Source organism: Sphaeramia orbicularis, chromosome 6 (assembly GCF_902148855.1).
Source record: "Sphaeramia orbicularis chromosome 6, fSphaOr1.1, whole genome shotgun sequence".
Classification (NCBI taxonomy): Eukaryota; Metazoa; Chordata; class Actinopteri; order Kurtiformes; family Apogonidae; genus Sphaeramia; species Sphaeramia orbicularis.
The window spans coordinates 12,598,326-12,616,949 of NC_043962.1; the positions used below are offsets into that span (position 1 = coordinate 12,598,326).

The 18,624-nt window shown below is 37.3% G+C and overlaps 1 protein-coding gene across 1 annotated transcript in view; it reads left to right on the forward strand.

Annotated features, from left to right (window-relative positions):
- Positions 1-14,257, forward strand: part of LOC115421006 (cyclic nucleotide-gated cation channel beta-1-like) — a 33,413-nt gene extending 19,156 nt beyond the window's left edge. The window contains 19 exon segments of the mRNA XM_030136658.1: positions 853-1,060; positions 1,156-1,170; positions 2,545-2,643; positions 4,501-4,666; positions 4,788-4,884; positions 5,041-5,274; positions 6,526-6,734; positions 6,955-7,005; positions 7,125-7,211; positions 7,407-7,471; positions 7,585-7,707; positions 9,220-9,361; positions 9,519-9,678; positions 9,775-9,872; positions 10,030-10,113; positions 10,217-10,335; positions 11,893-12,039; positions 12,772-12,970; positions 13,694-14,257. Coding sequence (XP_029992518.1) covers positions 853-1,060; positions 1,156-1,170; positions 2,545-2,643; positions 4,501-4,666; positions 4,788-4,884; positions 5,041-5,274; positions 6,526-6,734; positions 6,955-7,005; positions 7,125-7,211; positions 7,407-7,471; positions 7,585-7,707; positions 9,220-9,361; positions 9,519-9,678; positions 9,775-9,872; positions 10,030-10,113; positions 10,217-10,335; positions 11,893-12,039; positions 12,772-12,970; positions 13,694-13,951 — 2,561 coding nt within the window. The 3' untranslated portion in view covers positions 13,952-14,257.
- Positions 14,258-18,624: the final 4,367 nt, after the last annotated feature.

Below are 18,624 nucleotides of genomic sequence, written 5' to 3' on the forward strand. Positions count from 1 at the left end.
ATTAAAGTTGTGGATCAGTAGAAAAATGTTTTTAGTTTGTATCAACCAACATAAAAGTTTTATTTATTTGACTAACTTAACATTACACCTCCTTCAATATGAGTATTCTGCACACACACATGAACATGAGACTCAGATAATGTATCATGCAGTTCCATCTCAGACCTAATTGTGCTTAATAGGTGGTTAATTTTAAGACATGCTTCAAGTCATGGTTATAATTTCCAGTACTCATTCATACTAGTTATTAAAAAATGTAATCACTACTACTCTATATTGTCACTTTTTTTCAGAATTGGGATATGCACATGCAATTCACATGCAGGACATTTGATGTCAACTCAAATCTGTTATTCTACATCTTTTTTGCTGCTTTAAACCTGACTTAGGTTTTCAACAAAGCGATGTCTGATAGAACAAAATTTACTCAGGTTTAAGGATTCTTGGATGGAAAATCTGTTGTCAGTGTGCAGTCTTGTGTTTGTGACAAACATAATGGAAGATGGCATTGCACTGTTCGCAGACAGTGAGCTAGGGTTCTGTGAGACAGATTAGTGAGACTGGATGACTCGTCAGATGACGAAGCTTGTCATCTCAGCTGTCAGGGCGCTCTTATACATGTTCTAGTTCAGAGGTGGATCTTCTTGCATTAGCTCAATGTAGGTCTTGGTAAATCTGCTTTCTCTCCTGCTCTGCTCATGTCTTGCGTCTGCTTTCGTCATGACCTCCTTTGCTTTAAACATGAAACATGCATATGTCATTATGTCTCATTGCTTCTTTTCTCATTGCCACATTTAAAGTTATTACTGATATCTGACTCTAATGACCAACACACACTTTGTCAACCCTCAGAGAGCTCTAGCCTCAGCGTTCGGCCAGCTGTCAATGTGGAGGATGTTGACTCCGACCATGAGAAAGGAGGAGGAGGAGCAGCAGCAGTGGAAGCTGGAGGAGAAGGAGGAGGGGAAGAGCAGAGTGGTACAGCCCAAGTCCTGGCCCCACAGGACCCCAAACTCACAACACTCACTGTCCCAGTGACACCCGCTGGAGGTCGTCAGAGGTGAGATACAACAACACATGTTCAGACAAACATGTGACAACTCTTCTTCTGACTTCTTATGTCTTTTTCTCTCCCCTAATGCTCTCCGTCTACAGTAAAGGAGATAAAGAGTAAGGAAACTGCATGGATTGTTTACATTGTAATCATCTCCTTTGTGGTTGTCCTTTTTCCTCTGAAACAATGACAATAGACATATGCATAGTTTACAGTATATTTATGTTCAAGGCAAATCATGTCATGGAATGAATAGTTACATCTCTTGGGGCTTGTCTTTATTTGGTTACTTCAAGGTACTTGCTCGAAGCAAAGTGTTTTCATCCCAAAAGGAAGAAAGAAAAACATCTCAAAACTGTAATCCTTTAAGGCATGGGAAAATTGACATTTTTGGAATGAAACACTTAAAAGTTCTTCCTCAGTGTTGACGCTCTGTTGCTTTTACTACCCCCTACTGTTCACCTGTACACTCTTTTTGGAGTTGCAGGTAGCATCACGGTGTATTTTAGTGTCCTGCAGAAATCGTGTGAACAACAATATTTCTTTAGAAACGACAGTCTCCAAGTCCAAGGATATTTTTTGCACTCAATAGACAGGAAGATATGAAATGCACAAGTGAACCAGCACACAGGGTTTCTGCAGAACACAGACAATGTGTTTTATGAATTTTGTGGAGCTAAATGTGAAAAGACATTGACTGTTTTCTGTTTTCTGTTGTACTGTGTTCTTTTTGTTATGTGGTGTGCTGTGATTGTTCTCTAAAGTGTGATGGTACTGTTCATTTTTACATGTTGTGCTTTGGGCTACTGTATGGATGTCGGCATAACGTAGCTAAAGTCAATAAACAGATGCATCACAATCTTGCACTTGCATCTTCACTGTGTCACCTACCTGTATAATGCTGTAGGCGATTTGCTCCTTTTTCTCATCTGTTTCTTTAATTAATGTCCTTTCCTTGGCACATGTACCCCCTCTCCCTCCTGTCTCTCTCTCTCTCTTAAACACACATGCACACACTTTAAATCCCTGTTTTGATCATCCACAACAGTAGTGGAAGGAACCGTAGGACTATCTGGACTAAAATGTAAGATACTTAACCCTTACTACCACATTGTGATGTGCCCATTTAATCCCATCTACACCACACAGTGGATGTTTTATCCAGTGTTCATTCTTCATTAACTGATACATTTTGTCTCATGAGTGAGTCCATCTCCATTCCTCTCATCCCCTCATAAAGATTATGTGTTTTGTCTTTAACATGGTGATTAACACCATATTGAATACCAGCCAATCCTATACGAGAACACAAGTTTTCTTTTCCTATAGTCTCCTGTGCAGTACAGTTACACTACAGTGTTTTTAATAATTATTTGAATCTGTGCAGGCAACATTACTGCATAGCCATAAAAAAGGAAACAATGAGAGATTAATAGAAGTTAGAGCTAAGTTGAACCAATGATGTTTTTGTGTCCTCTCGACATAAACAGCAGAAGGCTGCATTCTCAGAGTGAAGATGATGATGATGAAGGGAGCATCCCTGTCAGAGCCTGGCCCAGCCAGTCCAGCCTGCACAGCACAGATGATATGTGAGTAGGCCTGTCATGATAGTTATATTTTACTTCCAATGTTTTGTTCATTCTATGCCAGTGCTATAGTATAAGTTTAAACAAAATTGAATTAAAACTCATACAGTATACCTAATGAAGAAGAGCCATTCACAGGCACTGGTGGAACAAAATTACACTTTTCCTATATAGGGCTGATGTGAGATAACTAGTTTAAATCTGCAACAGAGCTGGATGATATAGAGGTTTTAATAAGGTTTATAATTTCACATTTTACCTATACTGTCAGCCATAGAATAGCAAAATCCACAAAGGTAGCACACAAATATGCATTGAATTACATAATAATGTTCTCTGCGAGAAGCCAAACAGAACATTGCAGTTTGCCTTGAGAACTGACTCTGGTGCAAAGTTTTTGTTCACCCCATGCTTTTGAGATATATCGAATGAAGAATCACTTTTAAGTCATTGAACTCTGCCAAGAATTGTTCCACTCTCCAAACACACATTCCCTTCTGAATGTTCACTTTTCCATCAAGGTCAAAACTGGATATTTCAGCAAGATAATGAAACACGCCCAGGACATGACATGTTGAGACTGTCAAGAATTTAGTTTTGTTATTTTTCCTTCTTAACAATAAACAAAAAATAATTTGCTTTTCTTTGTGTCTGTCCACACCTTTTGAAACAAACAAAAAAACCCATTTCCTAAATATTTCATGATAATTTTCGAAATGTGTAAAATTTTAACGATGCCCAGAAACTTTTTTCCACTACTGTTAGGTTCATTTCAGTGTATGATAATTAGAAACAACTAGTGGCAAAGTTACACATTGAAAACAACTTAATATGCATCCTCATTCCGCCTATGTTGGCTGTAAAATTTTTCATAAGTTAATGAAAACAATTATCACAGCTGAATCAGAATCAGAATACTGTATTAATCTCAGGGTGAAATTACTGGGTGTTAGAGTTACTCCATTCTAGTAGAATAAAAGTAGCAGGAAAGAAATTATCAATACAACAGAAAAAGAAAAATATATAAACATAGACGTATATATAAACAAACACACAGACACACATACATATATACCAAACACAGGGTGGGGAAGCAAAATTTACAATATTTTGAGGCAGGGATTGAAAGACAGTGTATGACGAATTAGTTTATTGAAAGTCATGAGAATTTATTTGCCACAAGAAAACTGACATAATAGAAAATGTTTTTATTCTGTGTCCTCCTTCTTTCTCAATAACTGCCTTCACACGCTTCCTGAAACTTGTGCAAGTGTTCCTCAAATATTCGGGTGACAACTTCTCCCATTCTTCTTTAATAGTATCTTCCAGACTTTCTCGTAATAGTTTTGCTCGTAGTCATTCTCTTCTTTACATTATAAACAGTCTTTGTGGACACTCCAACTATTTTTGAAATCTCCTTTGGTGTGACGAGTGCATTCAGCAAATCACACACTCTTTGACGTTTGCTTTCCTGATTATTCATATGTGCAAAAGTTTCTGAAAAGGTATGGATAATAGTGTTAGGTATGATTATGACATCAATATATGTTTGGTTTCAAAACAATTGACGTAGTGCCTGCTGAGAAAAAACAACTAAATGTTCATTGTAAATTTTGCTTCCCCACCCTGTATACATATTTAAACACTCTGTTAAGACACAAAATTAGAACAGCAATTTGTACAATATGTACAGGACAATATATTATCCATATGATAATTAAAGAAGAGTGAGGCTCACTCAGTTTGACAGGCCTACATGTGAGCACTTTGTACACATCAAACATAAAGGGACCCATAAGTGGGCATGTACAACAACAGAATATCTCTATTATTTAATATTACTTGTGATTTTTTTTCAAGTCTAAAAGAACGTCCGGCATCTTCAGCCAGTCAGACCAGCACAGTGGTGAACGAGCGTCTCCAGGAGCTGGTCAGGATGTTTAAAGAGCGAACAGAGAAGGCCAAAGAGAAACTCATTGACCCAGACAGCTCAGATGAAGACAGCGTCATCCCCTGTGAGTGCAAGGCTCTCTTTCTCTTATACACTGGCACAACTCTAGCTTTACAGGCAAAATAAGTACAACCTATCAAAGAAGACAGTTTATGCTAGACAGGTGTGATATGATATTGTATTTCCAGGTTAAAAGACTCACCTTTCTCCAGATGGAAAAATCAGCCCCTCATTATTGTCATACCCTCACCTATGGCTGCCCCATATACACATAAAGCTTAATGAGTTACACACAGGTGAGTGGAAGCAGTAGTAGCTTCTCTCCAGGTCTTCAGCCCCTCCTACATCATCCCTAAAGTTGTACCTCCAGTATCCCTTACTTATCCCTCGCTGTAAGAAATTCTATTCCACCCAGATTGTCTTGAAAACTTTGTTTTTTCTGATCATTTCCTTCTTCCCTTCAGCTCCTCCTCAGCCCTCAGCTCCACCGCCTGCTGCAGCTCCACCTGTGAACAGCGGGGAGGCTCAAGCAGGTCCATCAGGAGGAGGAGGAGGAGGAGGAGGAGTGAAGGAGGAAGAGGATGTTGAGGAAGAGCAGACAAGCTGCTGCAAGGTGAAAACTCCTCGGTGGATAAGAGCCTGTATGCACTACCGCTTCCCTGCCAGCATCGACCCCTTCACCAGTGAGAACCCAGACAAATACACCTCCTACTGCACCACCTGTTGTGCTTCACTGTACAAAAGAGTCACTTTACTTAAACTACTGAGAAAGTAATGTTGACAACAGATCACAAAAATAACTACAGTATGTTCAAGTCAGCTCCTCCAAAGTATCTTTGTACAAATTGCAAATGCTTGCTCAAAAAATGGATCAAAATAAAAAAAACAAATACTGGTACTGGAAAATATACATACTTAACGAAACCAGTATGAACATGGATGACATATCACCATTTCCTCTCACTGCTTTAACCCATGAAGACTCAAACAGCCACTGGCAACCAAAAGCATCTACTGATCTAAACTTTTTAATACCTGTTAACATTAACATTAAGACAAACAAAGAAACAAATTGTGTAGGTAAGATCAGAAAACCCCATCAGGCTTATAAAATTAATCTCACCTCATTACAGCATTAGCTTAAAGAAAGACAACAGGAATAAAAAATAATATACAAACTACAACAAAAATATAAACGGAGAATAAAAGAAAAAGAGTATGTGTAAGTGTGTCAGGGTGGGAGAGTGATTGTATGAGAAATATTTGAATATGTTGAATCAGATCTGTCCGAAGCCTAAACTTAAACTAAGTGAGGTAGACTGAGATGTGATTTGAATATAACTGTTCCATGCCTGAGCCCCCCTAAACCTCAGACAGAACTGACCACGTCCAGTACGGACCATTGGCACATGCAACCAATTGGCATGTCTTGTAAAGATGTTATGTACATCTTTATTAAATAGGAAGAAGGCTTTACAAGGCAAAGAATGTGTAGCAGGTTGAAAATCCAGATTTTGTAAAGAAATATACAGATAAGGTTGATCCACTAATCCTATCAATACATGTAAAAAATACATGGCATGTCTCCTAATCATGTGTTTGTGATGTCTTTCTTCCTCTATTATTATAGTGCCATTCCCTTTTGCACAAAATCAGGTTTCATTTCCAAATAATGCAGAGGGTGGGTCAAACACAGCTCTGTCATGCTGTTCCTCTATCCCATAAAACAGATGGTAGTCGTTCAGTACCTGCTGCTTCATGGCTACACATGACATCATACTGCAACACTAGTTTTTGTTTTACTGCTAGAATCATCTTCAGTACATCAGTGCTCCCCTTATTTTCCCTCTATCACTTTTTCACCTTTAATGTCCCTTAATTCCTTCTGTTTCCTCTGTATAATGTCATTCTCTTCCACTTCTGCTTTTCCACAGACCTAATGTATGTGCTGTGGATGTTTTTGGTGTCTCTGGCGTGGAACTGGAACGCCTGGTTCATCCCGGTGCGCTGGGCCTTCCCTTACCAGACTCCTGATAACATTTACTACTGGCTACTGACCGACTACATGTGTGACCTCATTTACATCTTGGACATTGCTATCTTCCAGCCACGCCTGCAGTTCGTGCGGGGAGGAGATATAGTGGTAAGCGAGACAGGCCATCTAGTGGTGGGATTCCAAAACTGCACTGAAATCACATGAAAATAGTCCCACTTAAAAATAAAGCATAAAGCAATAATTTAGGAACATTCATTAAATAATATACAGTTTGATGGGTTTTAAATTACTTTTTTTGGAAAATAAAACATATTAATATTAATAGCAATGGCATAATTAGTAATATTCCCATTTTTTCTTTTAATAGTGTGACAAAAAAGAAATGAGGAAGAATTACATGAAAACAAAACGCTTCAAGGCAAGTGACTGTGAAGTGACTGTTTATTCTTTTCTGTGTTTAACATCTTAATCAGTGATTAAATGTAGAAAATCAGACATTCAGAGTGAACTTTTACCATTATCTTCTTTTTTTTTCAGTTTGATGTAGCCAGTCTTGTTCCGCTGGAGCTTTTTTATTTTAAGACAGGCATCAACCCTCTGCTCCGTTTACCCAGGCTACTGAAGGTAAGACTCTCCCGCTGCTTATTTAGTCATTATCCCTTTAAAACCCACACAGATCTGTTAGAGTGTAAACATGCTGACGTGATGGAAATAAATTTGCTGAGTCACGCACAACCATGTAACACCGATTGTCAATAATTAAATTAGATCTAACTCATTTGCTCCTTTTTAAGCCAGAGTTTTTCTGTTCTCTCCCAGATCAACTCCTTTTTTGTGTTCAATGAGCGTCTGGAGGCGATTTTAACCAAAGCATACATCTACAGGTCAGCTGCAAGCCTTTTTTTTTTTTTTAATTATTATCTCTCTTTCTGTCCTCATAAAAACATCACATGCAGATGAATAAGCATGAGGTTTTCTCTCTTCTTTCTCTTCTCAGGGTGATCCGAACCACCACATATCTTCTTTACTGTCTCCACTGTAACGCCTGTCTTTACTATTGGGGCTCAGCCTTTAAAGGCCTGGGATCCACCAAATGGGTGTACAATGGCGAGGGGAACAGGTAGCTAACACAAACAACAACCTTTTTATTACACTTTTATAGACAAAGATATCGTTGGCAGTGAAAAGTAGAAATAGGCAAAGTAGAAATATAGCCATGCGCCCTATTAGATTAATATAACAGTAACTATTTTGCATGAAACAAAAAATGCTAATGGGACAAGCATATTTTACTGTAATAGATTTCTTAAAACTGGAATAATAGTCTAGAATTGGGAAAATCCTAATGAGCCCAATGGTAAAAAGCCCTAAACTAGTTGAGTGTATTACAACCAATGAAAACAGAGACAGACTTAATATCCTTAAATTGACAAATTGTGCAATTAGTCTTAAAATGAGGCAAGTGTTCCTCTGTTCTGATATAATACAAACCATTGTTTTAGCTTGTTAACAGGTAAATATTTGCTATAATATTTAGACAAAGCTAGATACAGGTTCATAAAATTTAATTACTTTTTTCTGTGTATTTTTATTTATTTTGAAGCAATTTACTTAAAAATATATATATCCTCCTGAGACCCAGCAATGCGCTTTTGTCCTCTGTAGTGGACAAGAGTTTCACAGCTTTACTTAACCCTTAGGGGTCCACGGTCACGGCCACATGACTGAATCACATGACATTTTTAGCACATCATAGTGTCAGAAGTCTGGCACGTAGATGACTGTTGAAAGTCCAGATTTGAAACACTCTCCCACTTTTTATTTGATATTGATAGAGCAAATACAACCGGAGACGTGACGTTTTGAAAACGGAGCAAACTTGCATATAATTTGAATTCATCCCAATTTTAACTTTATAAATATATTATTTGAAACCTATGTTCACTTTTACAGGCTTTGAAAATGGTCATTAAGCATGTTTGTTTTATTTGTGGAATAAATTATATAATTTTTCAAATCGGATTTAAAATTTTTTGTGCATGTTTTGGCCCTGTATGTTTATGTTGTAGCTCAAAATGACAGTACAACAGTCTGACGATATAGATGAAGTTGTGCTGAAAAAAGATACCTAACATGGGTATGGCAAACATTTTTCTATATGATATATAAAGGCACAATCAAAAGTACTCAAAACAGTCAAAATAGACTCAGACCCCTAAAGGTTAAAAGAATTTTAAAAAAAAGGTCCAATGCCAAGGACATTCGATAAATAGATAAATCATGTGTTTGAGAAAACTGTTGCATCCTACTGTTTCCAATCAAGGCGATTAATTAATGTAAAGACACCAAAACTTTTACTTACTGGGTCTCAGGGATGTGTGTGTGTATATATATATATATATATATATATATATATATATATATATATATATATATATATATATATATATATATATATATATATATATATATATACATGTATAGTTTTACAGAGGACTTTGGTGCGGAAAAATGGACAGAAATCTGTGTGTGTGTGTCTACTATCTGTGTTTCTTACAGTTCTTGCTGTTCATTCTGTGTTAAACTCCTTTTTTGCCTTGTTCCATTCCCTTCCTCTCTCTTCCATGCCCAGTTATATTCGCTGTTACTACTTTGCGGTGAAGACCCTGATCACCATCGGAGGTCTACCAGATCCCACCACCCTGTTTGAGATCGTCTTCCAACTCATAAATTACTTTGTTGGAGTTTTTGCCTTCTCTATCATGATTGGACAGGTAAGTAGGGTATACAGTAACAAAACCATCTCTTTTTTCACAACCTGAGCCACAATAGAAAGATTTACTAAAAAAAAAAAAAAAAAGGAATTTGTTGTCTTTGACTTTAAAACATGACCAGGCTGTTGTCAGTTCATTGTGCTCGTCTGTTCATCAGATGCGTGATGTGGTCGGTGCAGCCACAGCAGGTCAGACCTACTACCGCACTTGCATGGACAACACTATTAAGTACATGTCATCCTATCGTATACCTAAAGATGTCCAGAACCGTGTCAAGACCTGGTATAATTACACTTGGCAATCACAAGGCATGCTGGGTAAGGGCAACACAAAGTGCGCTTGCTTGCGTCTATTAGAGTTTTTTGTCTTGTCAGCTTGTTGTCAGTGTGTACCTCTTTTCATTTTCCATCCAGATGAACAGGAGCTGCTCACACAGTTGCCTGATAAAATGCGTCTGGATATCGCTATAGATGTGAACTATTCCATTGTGAGCAAAGTCCCTCTGTTTCAGGTAGGAATTATTTAAAGACACATTAGAAAAATATATCTGATAAACGTGATCTTAATGTAGAAGATCAAGGCCTGATTTTTTTCCATTCCTTTATAGAGACTAAAGAAAGTATTGTCTTTTAGGCACAGTTTTTTATAGGTCATGTGTTTCTTGGTAGGGCTGTGACCGACAGATGATCTTTGACATGCTGAAAAGCCTACGTTCTGTTGTTTACCTACCAGGGGATTACGTCTGCAAAAAGGCAGGTTTAACTTTTCTGATTTTTTTTTTTTTTTGTAAGTTATGACTGTTGTTTGTTTTTTTTAATGCACTCTCTCTCAAATATTTCTTCTTTTCTTGCTCAGGGGGAGGTGGGCCGGGAGATGTACATCATAAAAGCAGGGGAGGTGCAGGTGGTTGGAGGACCAGATGGGAAGACGGTGTTTGTCACTCTGAGAGCAGGATCGGTCTTTGGAGAGATCAGGTCTGTGTGTGGAGTGAAGAAAACACTGTAAAAAATATTCACTTCACACATTTGAACAGGATTACCTAACCAGAGGTCTGTATCACAAAGCAAGTTCACCAGACTCAGGATCGCTCTACATTACCATTTCTTACAAAAACCTAATAGTTGCTGTCATTCTAAGGTATAAATGTGGTTATCGTTCATGATGTCAACCCAGGGTTTGTGTCTGTAATTACAGTGTGTTAAGATAAAATGCACTTAGTTGACATCGAATAACAAATCTCAAATGTAGACCGCTCTAGAACCACATATTCTTCTATTAATACATTCTGAATAAATAGCAAGGCTTTAAAGGAGTGATATTTTGCTTTTTTAAATGGAATTGTGCATTTTAAAACATTTCCCTGTGGTCTACATAAACTGTAAATGCCATGCTTGGGTCTGAATTCTTCAGTAATTCAACTCCACAGGTCCATCTTCAACCTTATTTCTGAGTAATGGCATTAGAAATGTGATTTTGAGCGCTGACCCTTTAAATGCACATAAGCCACTTCATGCCCCACCCCCTCCAGGCTGTTGCTGCTCTGTCCTGTTCAGCTGCTTGTGCTCGTTAATACAACCAACAACTGAACATTTTAGGTAATCGGCTCGAAGTTTGGACATATTTTCAGTTTTTACTACAACTGCTGCTGCTGATAAACAATTATGTTGTACTCTGAGAAATGTTTGTCTGAAGTCTTGACCTTGTATGTGCAAATATCGTGACGTAACTAGTTGTAAAACGTAACAAATTAAGCAGGAATCGAAACAGGTTGTAGAAATCCACTTGATTTTTGCTGGAATGAATATAAAGATAGCTTTGCAGCACCTGGAGGGTTCAAATTCAAACTTTATGAACTATTAGGGTCCAAATACACAAATAAATGAACCAAAGACTAATAAAAGTGGGTGTAGCGAAGTATGACCCCTTTAATGTTAAGATGTCAAGAAGCTGCCAACAAGCTGTTTACGTGTGAAATAATTATTGATATCACATCAAGTGGATCAGACTTTAATTACAATTGTGTATTCGCATAAATTATGTGATACTCGAAGAAACCACCCTGCCACGCTGGTGCTTTAACTACTCTCTGCTGAAGGACTATGTTTCCCTACAAAGGAGACCAGTCCAGTTTACTTAACTCTTTCTTATTTTCTTCTTCATTTTTTTTTTTTTTTATCTTTGCAGTATCTTGTAGGTCAGCAGGTAGTGCTTTTATACATTTTGATCTGCTGTCTCAAAATAACCGGATGTAGAGCGGCTTAGGTCTGCAGAGTATCGCCACGGAGATTTACCCCGTTAAGAGAACTTCAGCTTTTCTGACGCTGAAAATCCGGGTTTGAACCAGAAGTTACCTCACTAACTCCTTAATCCTGCTCTGTGATACAGGTCCAACCTATGACCCATTTGGCAATCTCACACTTAATCTTATCTATGTTTCGCTGTTTTTATGCAGTGCAACAAGGAACTCTATGTACAAATGACTTGTTCTTCCTGAAACTAAAAGTGATCAATCCTGTCTGTTCGGATGTCAGTTTGCTTGCAGTAGGTGGAGGGAACAGGCGCACAGCCAATGTGATTGCTCATGGCTTTGCCAATCTCTTCATCCTGGACAAAAAAGACCTCAATGAGATCTTGGTCCACTACCCTGAGTCCAAGAAGCTTCTCCGGAAGAAGGCCAGGTTAAGCATGAATGATTTTACACGAGTTCCAATATATCAACATGCTAAAGCAACAAGAACAGTTATTGTAGTAGTCATTAATGCAGTGGTTTCCAACCTTTTTTTTTGGCTCGTGACCCCATTTTAACATCACAAATTTCTGGCGACCCCAGACATTCAAAATGGAGAAATTTTTTGGCTAAAATTAATTTGTTTTTGATCATGTAATAGTTTGCTATACTATGTTGCAAATAAACGTAAATTTTAGACAACTTTTAGTCTATATAATGCATATTATTATGGACGGAGGCAGAAAAACCAGGTGTAGATTACTGCACAAAGTGAGAATTTTATTTTCCTTGGTCAGGATATGTACAGTCAGTCCAGCTTGGATTTACAAGGCTGACAATTAATACTGAACAAACAAGAACTCAAACTATGAATTATGAAAGAGCTGCAGCATCTGAAACCGACCACAATGAACATTTGAAAGATAAACAGTACCTCAGTGCTTAAGTTTCAGATGCAGAATTTGTCATGTCTTTTATGTATTGTTATTGTCTCTCTCAGCTCACCATATTTTTTTATTAGTATTTTTTTATTTGTTCATCAATTACTAGAAATTTCAGTTGACCCCATTTGAATTCCAGGCAACCCCACGTGTTGAAAACCACTGCATTAATCTGTCTGCATCTTTGCATGAATCATTTTTAGCCTTTGTCAGTCTCATAGGAGCTGTTGTCTCAATAACAGGAAGATGCTCACTAAGGGAAAGAAACCTGATCCTAAAGAGGAGCCAAAGGGGCCGCCTCAGGTCCAAACAGCCCCTGTCAGACAAGAGACGCCCAGGCTGTTGAGAGCAGCCCTGGAGATGACAGAACGATCCACTGGACTGAAAGGAGCTCTGGCTAAAGTCAAAGAGAAGACCAACAAGTCCAGCATCTCATTACAGGTAAATATACACAAAACCTGAAGAATATGCACATACTGCAACACATACAATACAATAAAAAGAGTAAAAAACACTTAAACAGAGTCAATTATTGTCGATTTCCCAGTAGAACAGGAATATGTCTTCAGCACATACACAGCACTAACAAAGTGTATAGGTCCATACAAGACTACAATAAAATCAGTTGTAAAATCTCATTGAATAATAACAATATGTCATTAAGATAATTAGCTTGGATATAAGTAAAGCTGTCTGATAAAAAGAAGCATTCCTGTCAAATGAAAAACAAACATACACTGTTGTCCATAAAGTTGGAATCAAATATTTTACCTCTTCTCATGAAATGACTGTGACAGTGTCATTTATTGTTGATAAAAACATAGAAGTGTAACTGGGACTCAGTATGTGATCATTACACCTGGTCAAAGGTGATTAGTGATGTGTGTAAATAGGATGAATGTGTCTGAAAATGAAATGATTCCAACTTCATGGACAACAGCATTTATTGCTTTGAGGTAAAAGTTTTGATTTTGAGTAGATTTCACATCCTCCTCTCCTCTCCTCTCCTCTCCTCTCCTCTCCTCTCCTCTCCTCTCCTCTCCTCTCCTCTCCTCTCCTCTCCTCTCCTCTCCTCTCCTCTCCTCTCCTCTCCTCTCCTCTCCTCTCCTCTCCTCTCCTCTCCTCTCCTCCTTCTCTCCTCCTCTCTTCTCCTTCTCTCCTCAGCCGTCCATCTGTTCCTCCTTCCCTCCTCCATCTCCGTCTTTCAGCTGTGGTCCTGACCGAGACGTCGACACTCCGTCGCCCCTCTCTGCCGGCTCTGCAACGTACCGCTCTGCTTCCCGTTGCCACAGCAACAACAACAACAACTCTGTGCCTCCTCACTCGTCAGAGCGTCATGGAGACACAGACAAAACAGACCAGGAGAGAATTAGTGACGATGAAGGGAAAGACGACGGACAGAGGAAAGAAAAGAAGGTGTGATCCTTGTCTAGCAAACAAGAAAAGGAGCATGGTTGAGGTTGAAATGAAGACTGGAAAGTGAGGAGGGTAACAGTAAACCTTCAGCAGATGGATGGATACTCACTCATATTACAGGAAGAATACAAGAGGAGCAAATGAATAAAAAGAGAAAGGGTTCAGCTTTAGTAAATGAACAAGTGAAAAACTATTTCCTATTACTCACTTTATAGGCTCTGAACCATGTTGCACTTTCCCGATGGAGTTTTAAATAGAAAACTGAAAGTTCACTTTTGTCATAAATTAATGGGTGCTTCTATGAAACTGGTCCTAAAAACAGGACATGGGGCTAAAAATTCAAACTAGATGTAGACTAATGTTATGAAGCAAGTTTGGAAGCACTTTGGGTCTATTTTAAAGATAAATATTTACTGAGATAAAAGAGACACAATTTTTCAGATAGAAGACATTTTGATATTTTTTATATTATTTTTATACAAAAATCCGCATGTAATACGGTAAAAAGGACACGAAAATTAGACGCTACTATTTTTTAAAATATATTTTTATTCTCTCACAGGTACATTTTAGGAATCGAACTAATTATGCAAGGCAGAGTGTTTCAAAAAAATGACCGCTGTAGTAAAATCACTCACAATTTATTTGTATTTAAATGGGCAGGTTCTGTGTGTAACCCGAGTGGACTCGATGGGTTACACGCGAAACCTGGAATGAGACTGAGATTCATGAAAAACCCACGTCTGGATTAGGAAAACCACTAGGATCGTCAAATTTAACATCGTGTCTTTATTTATAGCGGTATATAAGACCATTTACACCATGTTTTTCCAGATAAAATGCACTGACACTTAGGTAGCTTTTCATGTCCCAATTTTGGTCCTATTTTTGGCCCCATTATTTGATTAAAACTTCATTAATTTGGGGATGGCTCAGAGCAACAGTATAATTTTTTTTGCATTTATCTGAGGTCATCATTAGATACATCCTGGGGTGAAATATGTCTACATTTCTCTTTTATTATTGGGTCTAAAAAGCTGGAAAAGTGCCAGATACCAAAATGAACCCAGTTTCATAGAAGCACCTTAATAACAATAGGTGATTCAGGATGAGCTGCACTTTACATGACAACAAGGATAAATACATATACAGTTTGTGGGTGAATGTTGCCTCTGGGATTTAGCGTGTACAAAGATCATAATAAATACAGCTCCTTATCATCTTTTAATTGATTTATCCCACTGCTCTGCCTTCACAATCCAACATCTTCATCCCATTATGTTCATTTCCTTAATCTACACTTAATTATTCCTTTAATCTACACTATGATCTTTCTAAAACCTCTAAACTAAGACGATGTTTTTGCTGTTGTTGTAAGTTTAATGTTTACAGATTCTTTTGTAAACTTGAAAGTACACTTTGCCTTACATTTGTGGTATATTTTGTATATTTGTTTTGATGGAATAGCTTGTACATTTGGTGAAAAACAGCACAGGTGTAGATATGTTATATTTGATGAGCATCACACACATGTACATATAGACACATCAATGTTAACATCATCACAGATTATTACAATGTCTTGACCATGAATGTTAAACAAGTCAAGGTTAAATATCATTTACCCTGTAATTACCTCAGCACATTTTTCTAGAATAGTAAATACTTTTCTGAATTTTCTTTTTTGTAAGTAATGTACTTATTTCCTTTAGGAGAAAAACTTTATTTTCCCACAAATGTTTGCAGTGAAATGCTTTGCAGTGTGTGGCATATTCATGCATTGTAGAAATGCTAATGCTGTGTATTTGTATTGACTCAGAATTAACCTTTTTGTAAACATGGCCTGTGAAAATGGGCTTTTTAACCAGCTAACAATACTGCCAGACAATCTGTGGAAAGGAACTGTAATGTTATTCATGGTTGAGTGAATAATGATTGTGTGTGGAAGAAAAATGGGTGAATGAGGACAATGTGTCCATAATTTTGTGCATAACACCGTTAAAATCAAATTTGATGTAGTTCTGTCTTGTGTGAAATTGGTTTAAATAAATGTCAGTTTTCATCAGTGTCCTCATGATCGATCGTATCTGTGAAGGCACCAGGTACAGGTAAAGATTCATATTTTACAGAGATATACACTGATCAGCCATAACATTCTGACCACTGACAGACAAAGTGGTAGTAATTTTGATGATCTCACTACAATGGGACCTGTCAGTGGGTGGGATATATTAGTCTCCATGGGTCAGATTTACAGTTGCAATCAGAAATATTCAACCACCCAAAAATTTTAGAGATATATCAAAGATTTTTCAGAGAGCAAGATTCTGCTTTGGATGACTTCTTTATGAACTGAGTGATACATGAAGTAAACACAGAAAGTGCATGTCGTAGTATTTGTGTGTAACTGTATTTTGTGTAACATTTTTTTCGTGAATTAAGCAAAATTGAATTAAGCAAAAAAAAAAAAAAAAATCAGCCAGTGGGACAAGTGAAAATTGTCTTGGCACAATTTATTAAAATAAGATTTTCCAGATCAATTACCTAAAAATAAGTTCTTATATCTCACTGAGAAGTTACTCTATAGGTGATTATGTCTTCTTTTAAGTGTGATGAGATATTTTGACTAGAAATGAGAAAAATACACTGGATAAGATTTAGATTTTTTTCCCATGTTGTTAAGGTAGCTAAGTCCTAATTATTCAACTCGTCTACAATATTGTTGATTTTAAAGCTTTCTGAGAGTTTTTTATGGCCTAAAGTGGAGTTGAAACTTAATTAAACCTTTGGGAACTCTCTAACAATCCTTCATTTGCTTCATCCGTGTTGATTGTGTAAACCCCACCCATGAAGATATTCAAGGTGAGTTGCAATCATGAAAACATAGCAATCCAAGAGACACCACTGGGAGCATTATACAAAAGCTTAAAACTTATGGAATAGCTGTAAATCTGTTTGGACATTGAGGAAAGTCCAAAATTTTATCGAGGACAAGGATGAGAAACCCCTGTGTGACTACAAAACACCAACAGGATGAGCTGATGAAGGCTGAAGGCTGGTCCAAGTGCTTCAGTGACAAGGACTTCATTCCCAGACTTCAAGACACCCTCTACTCTTGACCAAAAGGAGCAGCAAAAGTCAAGTAGAATATTCTGGGAAGACATTTTTGTGAAAGGATATTTGTAAATGTAAACATTTTCATATAATTTTACTTTTTTACACTAAAACAAAGAGAATAATTTGGAGTTGTCACTATCGATAGGTTTTTATGACAGTATTTTAATGGTTTGACTACTTGGGATCAAATTTGTCTGTATGTGACCTCTGAACTTAAGTGGTTTGGCCACCCTTGATTGTGAAATTGTAAATAACCTGAACAAAATGAAGTGACTTAAGAGATGTAAGTGCAATTTTAACAATATTCTGCCTGTTACTAAATGTTTTGTGCCTTCATAGATCCACTGTGAGCTGTAAGTTGTAATGCATATGTAAATGATAAGCAGAGGGGGCATAGTACTGCCAAAATCTCACTTATTTTTCTAAGAAATTTCAGGCTAGTCATGCTTGTTTATCTTATTCACATTTTTTAAAGGATGTTTTGTAGATATCTAGGCCCTAAGTATATTTTCAGAGTGTATAATAACTTTTGTCACTGTTGTTATTTTACTGGTCTGGCCCACTTGAGATTATTTTGGGCTGTATGTCCTCCAGAGACCTAGCAATGCATTTTTGTCCTCTGTAGTGGACAAGAGTTTCACAGCTTTACTTAAAAAAAAAACAAAAAACAAAACGGAAAAAAGTCCACTGAAAAGAAGGTCAAGGTTAAGGTTACTTTATTTATACCTGTAGGTAAATTTGTTTTGCAGTCTAAGTGATTGCCTTGGCATTACAACAACACATACATTGAACATGCAAGACAGGCACTTGATCACGCTTACAGACAGGACAAAAAGACAAGACAAAAAGTGCTCAGTGTTCCACCATTCATCGATATAGCAACATGGATAAGTAAAAGAATAAAATAAACAACATCAAATAAATAAAAACAAGATGCAATAAAAACACAATAAAAACCAGAAACGATTAAAAAAAAAACAACCACAATCTGGGATAAAAACCAGGATAAGAACATACAGTTAAAAAATTTAAAAATTTGAAGTCACAATAATAATAAATAGAGCAAAGAAATGGAATAAATAACTAAATAAGTTAGTAAACTGCAATGTCACTATTTCTTATTGAGCTCAGTGACGGCGACAGGAACAAAGCTATTTTTATAACGCTGTGTCCTGCACCTTGGGACTAAGAACATTATATTTATTTATTTAATTTCATTTTTCAACTAGAAGCACTCGGACAGCGCAGACCTCCGCCAAGGCTGATCAGTGGCCCCCCCCGTGGGCCCCCCCACCCCCGATCACCACCAAAATTTAATCATTTCTTCCTTATCCCATTTCCAACAAACCCTGAAAATTTCATCCAAATCTGTCCATAACTTTTTGAGTTATGTTGCACACTAACGGACAGACAAACAAACAAACAGACAAACAAACAAACAAACCCTGGCAAAAACATAACCTCCTTGGCGGAGGTAAATATATCTGAAAAAACTGTTGCATCATGCCGTTTCCAATTAAGGCAATTATTTAGCCTAATGTAAAATAGCAATGCTTACTTAC